General features: G+C 29.9%; 2 protein-coding genes across 2 annotated transcripts; both read right to left on the minus strand.

Annotated features, from left to right (window-relative positions):
* Positions 1-286: 286 nt before the first annotated feature.
* On the minus strand, positions 287-873 carry LOC129906388 (uncharacterized). Its single transcript, XM_055982136.1, has 2 exons — positions 630-873; positions 287-566 (listed from the first exon to the last, which is right to left on the minus strand). Exons 1-2 carry the CDS (start codon positions 847-849, stop codon positions 313-315), a joined length of 474 nt encoding a protein of 157 aa, XP_055838111.1. The 5' UTR covers positions 850-873; the 3' UTR covers positions 287-312.
* A 6279-nt stretch (positions 874-7152) lies between these two features.
* LOC129905655 (uncharacterized) lies at positions 7153-7742 on the minus strand. Its single transcript, XM_055981184.1, has 2 exons — positions 7505-7742; positions 7153-7434 (listed from the first exon to the last, which is right to left on the minus strand). Exons 1-2 carry the CDS (start codon positions 7725-7727, stop codon positions 7181-7183), a joined length of 477 nt encoding a protein of 158 aa, XP_055837159.1. The 5' UTR covers positions 7728-7742; the 3' UTR covers positions 7153-7180.
* Positions 7743-8534: the final 792 nt, after the last annotated feature.

Raw genomic sequence — 8534 nt, forward strand, 5'->3', positions numbered from 1 at the left:
GAACTACTTTGATTTATGTGACTTAAAGAAACGAAACTATCAAAAATTAACCTATTTTCCACGTTGATTTTAAAATGTCCATCTTCAACGCAAAATCATTGCGAATAATAGTTAAATCAATGTGGTTTTCATTGATTTCACGTTGTTTTATGGTGGCTTTTCCTCAGTGTACACCAAATCGCACATTATTGGTTCAGAAATAATTTTCAACCTTTTTTTGTTTTGCTATACAAACTGAATGTTTAACGACATTCAAATGTTCTCAAAGGTTTTTTTTTTAAATCAATGATTTATTGTTTTTTTTCTTATCCACTACATTCCCCAAATATTGTAAGCATAGCTAAAGTTTCGAACATTGTAAGCTTCCACAGCAATCACAATAGTTGTCTGTCCTATTCCACCTGACACAATATATGCTTGTCCTTGTTCTGATCCTTGTATAACATCGATTTTGACAAAAGTTATTTTTGCCCCAATTCCATTTGCAGGATATTGCAAATTTAGTCGAACATTTTGTGGTGAATTCCATGTAGTTGAATCAGCTCCTTGAGAAACTATTCTATCATCTAGAAGAGGATTTCTTTTAAGTAAAATAAATTAATAAATTACAAAAAACAAAATAATCTTACTTGAAACACGTTGTCCAACAGTATAACTAAATGATCCTCTAGTTTGTTGGCCTCTTAAAGGTATTAATGCAGCTCCATGTGGAATATTCTTAAATTTGGAAATATCATCGACAGCAATTATTTCGACTTTGCTTTGACCTTCAGCCATAGCTATAGCTGGATATGTCAGAGCAATAATTGCAAGAATAAGAAAGCAACTTAGCACAGGTGAAGAAAACATTTTGATTGATCCGGCAGGTGTTGATTTTGCAGTATTTATATGTGTTTTGGGAGAGGAGTTAAAGATTTAAGGGGAAAGTATTGGATTTGTAAGAAAACTTATGCTAAACTTATTCGAAGACACAAAAATCTAGAAATAATTAAGAAGTTGCTACAATAAAAAGCCAATTCATTGAGTTCTTATTCCGAATGAAAATGAAATTCCGCCGCACCACCGCACTGCTTTTTGAGAGCTGAACCAGCGCCGCACCACAACCGCACCATGATCAAAAATTCTATTTCACTTTCAATTAAAAATTATTTATTTAAGTACGGGGAAATTTTCCCCGCTTCGCCGGCCGGCGGTGGTGCGGCAAAATTTTCTGCCAAATAGCGGCGGTGGTTTTATTTTTAATTGTGATATTTTTCTATAAACCCGGACTTGGAAAAAGAACTAATTGATTGAAAACCTTCACAAATTATTAAAAAAAAAAAAAAACATAGACTAAACCAGAAAGTACGCGCGACACACTATTGCATTTTATGGAAGCAATAATTTATCGCAAGTCGCAAGTGTTTCACTTACAGATAAGATAAGTTTGGAATCTTCGGATATGGTTAGTAAAATTTCTTGGAACAAAATTAAAAACTTGCTAATCGTTGTTTATTTATTTTTTTTTATCAATGAGTGATTGTTTTTTCGGTTGAAATAATTACAAACCATTGATAAATTGGTACACAAATTATTGTGATTCACAAAGATATGGTTTTTTATTTCTTATTTTTGTCTGTTTGTATTTCAATTGACAACGAAGAAATTTCCTGTTAAATTGGTAGGGTAGACTGGCATTAAAAGATTCAGTATTTATACTGGCGATATATGTAGTTAAAAGTGGAAGATATTATAAAAAGATAAATATGTAAATATAAATAAATTTAAATTCTTGTATTGCTGAGCTTGAAGATTACATAGCCACAACAAAAAAAATAAAAGTTCTGACCTGGAGTTGCGACTAGGTTTTTTATATAGTTTTTGGGTCGCTGAAACCGAATAGGAAGACCGTTTTGTCCCATCACGTCAGATTTTCGAGATAACCTCAAAAAATGTGACGATCTCCGATCTGGATGTGCGAATATGTTAATCATATATTTTGAGAATCGCTGAATTCGAAGTCAATTTCGCCCTATCACATCAGGTTTCTGAGAGATATCCTTAAAAAAATGTCAAATATCAAAAAAACAAAAGTTCTTATCTGGTGTTGCGACTAGGTTTTTCATATAGTTTTTGGGTTGCTAAAAACGAATCCGAAGTCTATTTTGCCGTATCACGTCAGGTTTTTGAGATATCCTCAAAAAATATCAGATAAGAACTTTTTTTTTAGAGTTTAGACATTTTTTGAGAATATTTCAAAACCTGACGTGATACGGAAAAATAGACTTCGAATTTTCAATCAAAATATGGCCAAGAAATCGCATTTTTTTAGGGACAAATTTTTTTCATAGAATGTCTTTGAGTGAATGTCCTTATCATAAAAGTCAATTTGTTGGGATGATATAATGTCGGGAGCAGCCGCCATCTTTTTTATTTAATAGCTCCATTTTTACCAATTTTAGCCAAAAATTTCATTTTTTGATAGAAATTGTAAACACGATTTTAGACACCCACCTCCTTTCCCCGAATTTGTTTGTGTGCCATTTATTTTTTCCTCTTTTCATATAGGTACCTACCATTTATCCTAAATTTTCCCACCACAAGAACCAAAATATACTTTTCTTTAGGTTTTTGCTGTAGTGAACTCGAATCTGAAGTCAGAAATTACCACACGCAACTTGCCATATGCAACTCGCCACATGCAACTTGCCACATACTGCATACTGAATGCCACATGCCTCGTCCTACTTGCCAGATGCAACATGCACTTGCACCATGTGTTTTATGTCACATGTTATTTGCCACATGCCGCGTGCAACTTCCCACATCTTGTGTGTTTTTTTTTTGCCGTACTTCGGCGTTCTGCATTTTTAAATACTAAAGTACTGCCAACTCTAAAGTTGAAGCGACAGCCCTGGTCCAGTTGCCAGTCGCTGAAATGGTGATCACGTCATAATGCCTTTGGCATTCTTGTCAAAAAGTAAATTTTCATGGTTCACCGCCGCAAAAGATGTACCTATAACTTCAAAAATAAATGTCTATTGGTGGTAACTCACGTTACTTTAATTGGACACGAGTTTTAAGAGTCCGACAAACGACAATATGAAATTTTTCTGTGAAATTTAGAATTTTATTTTGTTTTTACATACATTAGTGATAGAACCAAACATTTGTACAATAATAATTTGAACATCTATAAAGTACATAGGTTAAAAAAAATTGAACCCAAGTGTTGTAGAATGGATCCCCATCAGTTACCTGTTTTTTTTTTTTATGTACCTGTCTATACTTTTTTTCAAAGTTGAAACAATTGTATTGAAAGACAATTCAACAGCACTTTTAACTTATTTCTTTTTACCTACTTTGATTTTTAAATCATCGTCTTCAAAGCAAAATCATTCAAAAAAAAAGTTAAATCAAAGTGGTTTTCGTTGATTTCAACTTGGTATTTCCTTCAGTGTAGAAAGATTTTTTTTTAATTTCTCACTTTGTCCGAAGTGACTACTTCAATTTCAACGAATTTTTTTTACAAAAGCTTTGATATTGATCCATTACCAGTTTTTCAAAAATTATTTTTAATTCAGGGATAATTATTACGTAATTTTTTAATATATATTCAAAAATTACTATTCTTAAGCTTTAAAATGGCGTTTCAAACAAAAAGATATCTTTAGTAGACGCAAAGCTATAATAACATAAAAATGACCTTCTGAAAAAGTTCGAATGCGGGTAGCGGGGAAACCACGCAACTTAAAATTAAATCATCATGGATTTGCTTCCTTACAGTCCTAGAGAACATCCCTACAAAGTTTGATCAAAATCTAAAATGAGACAGCAATTCCGATTGACGCTTGCATATACGGAATGACAGTAAACGGTCCATAAAAACTGTTGTAATCGAGAGCGGTGAAATTTTTTTTTTTAACTTTCTTATTTGACCTTTTAGTAATGCAGCCCTATACTCACTTTACAGATGCATCGACTTTCCCTGGATTCCGAGGTATAAAGCTAATTTGACTCCACTATTTATAAGTTTTTAAATCAAAAATTTAATATTGAAAAATTTTTGGATTAATTTTTTTTTTTTTTTTGAAAAACATTTTTTCGAAAACGGAACCTATGATTTTTTTTAAATCGTAGTTTTTAGTGTTGATAAACTATTATTACGTAATTGTATCCCAACTATTTTTTTTTTTATTTTTTAGATAGCCAGCGGCTCTAACGATTTTAAAATGAGTCAGTTTAACTTCTCTTAAGAATATAAAAAACTTAAGCCTAGTCTGCACATCGAGCTAAATTTTTACTCCCATACAGAATTCTCTATATAAATATATTTGATTTAAGAGTATTGATATAATTTTGTATGTGACCTAAAATTTAGCTCGTGCTTAATACATTACGTTAAACAATTAAACAAAATAAATACAAATTTTACATACCTATATTTTTTGATGGTTTCTTTTTAATAGAAATATTTTGATTGATACTACAGTATACCCCCTTAAAAAAAACAGGTGCTGTGTCAAACTTGTCTAGAATATAACTTAAGCTTTATTTATTCCCATTAAAGTTACAAATCAACCTTTCCTTAAGTATTTAAAAGTCATTTAAAAATACTTCTCATAATTGCATGGTTTTTATCCTATCCATACCTTTACTTTACGTAACAAATTCTGAATCAACTCTCGCAAACCAGAGCAGAGTTGTAAAAAATATCATTTTGTTTTAGATAAAAAAAAATACATTTAAAACTCGGTTTTGAAATTTTCTAGAAATTTTTCATAGCCTTTGTTAGCCTAACAATAAATTTATCTATCGATTAAAATAAAATATAACCTTCTACAACGTCGCGTTTAGAAAATAGCTGTTTTTTTTGCAATTTTGTTTTACCCCTATTTACCCTATGTACCTAATAATTGAATTTTTCAAAATCCTTCATTAGTATTCACCTTTAAGTTATTATCATTCAAATGAGCTATAGAAGATTTTTGTATCTACAATAATTGTTTAATTTTAATTTTTAATTAAAATTTATGCCGCACTGCTAAAACTTTCAGGTGGAACGGGAGAAAATGGCTCCACTTTTTCGTGGATGCTGCCATGGTTCATCGATTTATAAGACATTATCACCACAAACATAAAAGTCTGTTGGTGGTAACTCACATTTCTTTAAACGGACACGAGATATAAGAATGAAATATTTCAGTGAAATTTAGAACCTTAATTTGTTTTAAATGAAGATATCATACATACGAAATTACAAGCTTTAGTAATAAAACCTAACATTTGTTCAATATCTATTTCAAGGAAATAATTTGAAAATTTTAAGACTTTTTATATAGAAATCTGGGAAATGTAAGGACCTATATAAAAATAAAATGCACGACTGGGGTCGCACGTACTTGCTCTTGTAGCTCAAAGTATCGTTATCTTAAATAGCTATTGGAAATTTAAGATTTTATTTAGTGTCGAGAAAAAAAAATTAAAACAAAAATTGCAAGTTAAAAAAATTAAAATAAAAAATTTTATTTCAAAAACTTAAAAAAAAAAAACTTCAAAAACTTTTTTAATTTTTTTTTTTTTATTTTTGACACTTTAAAATTATGTCTGTAAATTTTGAATAAAATTACATAACTCATGTTTTGATGAAATATATGAACTTAAAAAATATGTTAATTTTTGAAAAACGGCAACGCCATATTTCCGTTCTCCGCATTTTTTGAGAAAAACTAAAAACGCAGTTTTGTAAGAATCAATGAAAGTATTACCTACAACAAATTTAATCAAAATCGTTAGAGCCGTTTTCGAGAAATTTGCAATACCTCGAAAACTTTATATGGGAGATATGCGTTTAAAAGGAGATATAAGAAAAATAAAAAAACGGGTCTAGGGAATTACGTAAAAATCATGTGTACCAAGTTTCAAGCAAATCCGTCCATCCGTTTAGGCCCTAGCTCGATGTACAGATGGACGCACAGACGCACAGACCGACGGACGGCATGACGAAAACCACTTTTTTGATCTTCTCCATCATCGTAATGTCGGTGTGATTAAAACCTCGAATTTTTTTTTCTACACGAAACCAATACTTGCCCTATAGAGCAAGTAAAAATAAAAAAAGGAATAAAACAAAATCTAAAATCAAATTGCCCTCCAAAACAAGTATGCAGTTTTATTTGATAAATTAACGTTAATAATGATTTTCAAAATAAAATTTTTGTATTGAAAGATAGACCTTGTCTTAAAACTTCCATTTGAAATTTTTTTTTGAAATCGTTGGAGCCGTTTTCGAGAAATTTCAATTTTACTAAAATTGGTATATGACTCTTTTTCAAAGTTGAAATAACTTTTATTTAAGGATGACTTATTTCTTTCTACTTTGATATTGATTTTTAAATCATTGTCTTCTATGCAAAATCATTAAAAAAAAAAGTTAAATCAAAGTGGTTTTCGTTGATTTCAACTTGGTATTTCCTTCAGTGTAGAAAGTTTTTTTTTTTTTACTTTCTGACTTTGTCCAAAGTGACATCTTCAATTTCACCGAATTTTTTTTTACAAAAGCTTTGATATTGATCCATTTTTTGAAAAATCAATTTTTCGAAAACGGAACTAAACGGATTTTTTTTTAAATATTGATTTTTTGAGTTGATAAACTATTACTACGTTATGGTATACCTACCAACTATATTTTGAATCATTTTTTTTTTTTTAATTTTTTAGACAGCCAGCGGCTCTAACGATTTTGGAAATTTTCTTTTTTAAAATGCTTTATAGTAAAATGAGTCAGTTTGACTTCTTTTAAGAATATAACAAACTTATGCCTAGTATGCACATTGAGCAAAATTTTTACTCCCATACAAAATTCTTTTAAAAATATATACATACTTGATTTAAGAGTTTTGATATAATTTTGTATGTGAGCTAAAATTTAGCTCGTTCTGAATACATTACGTTAAACAAATTCATTAAACATTTTACATACAATTATTGATGTTTTATTATTTTTAATTGAAATATGTTGACTGATAGTATACAACTATAGTCTATAGTGTACCCCTTAAAAAAAAGGAGATATGTCAAACTTGCCTAGAATATAACTGGAGCGTTATTGGTTCCCATTAAAGTTACAAAATAACCTTTCCGTAAGCTCATTAAAAGTCATATAAAAAAAAATTTCTCATAATTCCATGGTTTTATATTTTTACTGTCCATATATGCGGTAATAATAAGTAAAGTAAAGCGTATTTTTAGATTCTATAACAAAAGCAACATTTCGTTCTCCAATTCCACCTGATGTAATATAAACTCGTTGGTTATTAGAGCTATCGTCAACATCAATTTGTATATAAGTTATAACTTTGCCAATTCCAGCTAATGGATACCTTACATTCTGCTGAACGTTTCTTGGCGTTCTATATTTTGCAGTACTACCGTTCCAATCAACACAATCATCCTCTGAAAGTATAGTTTTTTTTTTTTTATTAATATTTTAAAATGGATTTAATAAAATAAAATATTTTTTTACTTGAGGTACGCTTTCCAAATGTATACCGAGTTCCCCTGGTTTGAGGGTTTTGACTCAAAGGAATTAAAACAGCTCCTTTTGGAAGATCGTTTAGTTTGGTAATATCATCGGTAGTAATTATTTCGATAAAAGTTTGATTTTTGTCTTCAGCTGGATATGCCAGTGCTGTCGTAGCAAGAATTGCAAAAACTAGAAAACTACTTAACACAGTTGAAGATAACATTTTGAATAAATGACAAAGAGTTGACTTCGAGCTATTTATACGCTAAGAGGCAAATGAGTAGGTATCTGAAATAAAGTGGTTGATGGTATCTGTTTTTTTTTTTTTGTAAGTGTTGATAAGTGTTAAAAGTGTTTTTTTTTTTTTCTTTTGACAGGTTCAATATAATTTAACATCAACTTATACTTATCGTTGAAACTGTTAATCTAAACTAGATATTGAATAAAATATCACCCACTTAAGCTTAAAGAATTTATGTATGCATTTTTGCTATGGTTTCATTTTTATATTAGTCAAAAATTGTATTCCTTATTTTTTAATACTCAAGTTACAACTCCAACTTGATACCTTTATGAATTTTGAATTTTTATCTTCTCAAGTCATTAATTCCATTTTTTCCCCTAACAATGTATACAAAATTGTATACCATCTGAAAGCTTATTGTCTTAGCTCAAAATGTATATATCGATCAGGTATATGAGACATCTACAAAAAGAGCTAGAATTTTTTGAATTCGATCAAATTGTATTAAAAAAAAGGCAAAAAAAAACATTTATTTCAATGTTCTCACGCTATGGAATCAATTTTTTTTTGACAACCTATTAAAAATGTTATACCATGTGAAAACTTTTTATTTCACCTTTCAAATGACGTATCAATCTCATTTCAAAGATGCCTACAAGAGAAGTTAGAATTTTTTAAAGTCAACCATGTCGAATTTCCAGATTGTGATTACGTAACTTCCCACACTGGTGGCTGTTCGGGAGGGTCAACAGATCTCCACTGATATTTTGAGGTTTTTCGCAAGTT

Source organism: Episyrphus balteatus, chromosome 1 (genome assembly GCF_945859705.1).
Source record: "Episyrphus balteatus chromosome 1, idEpiBalt1.1, whole genome shotgun sequence".
Lineage (NCBI taxonomy): Eukaryota > Metazoa > Arthropoda > Insecta > Diptera > Syrphidae > Episyrphus > Episyrphus balteatus.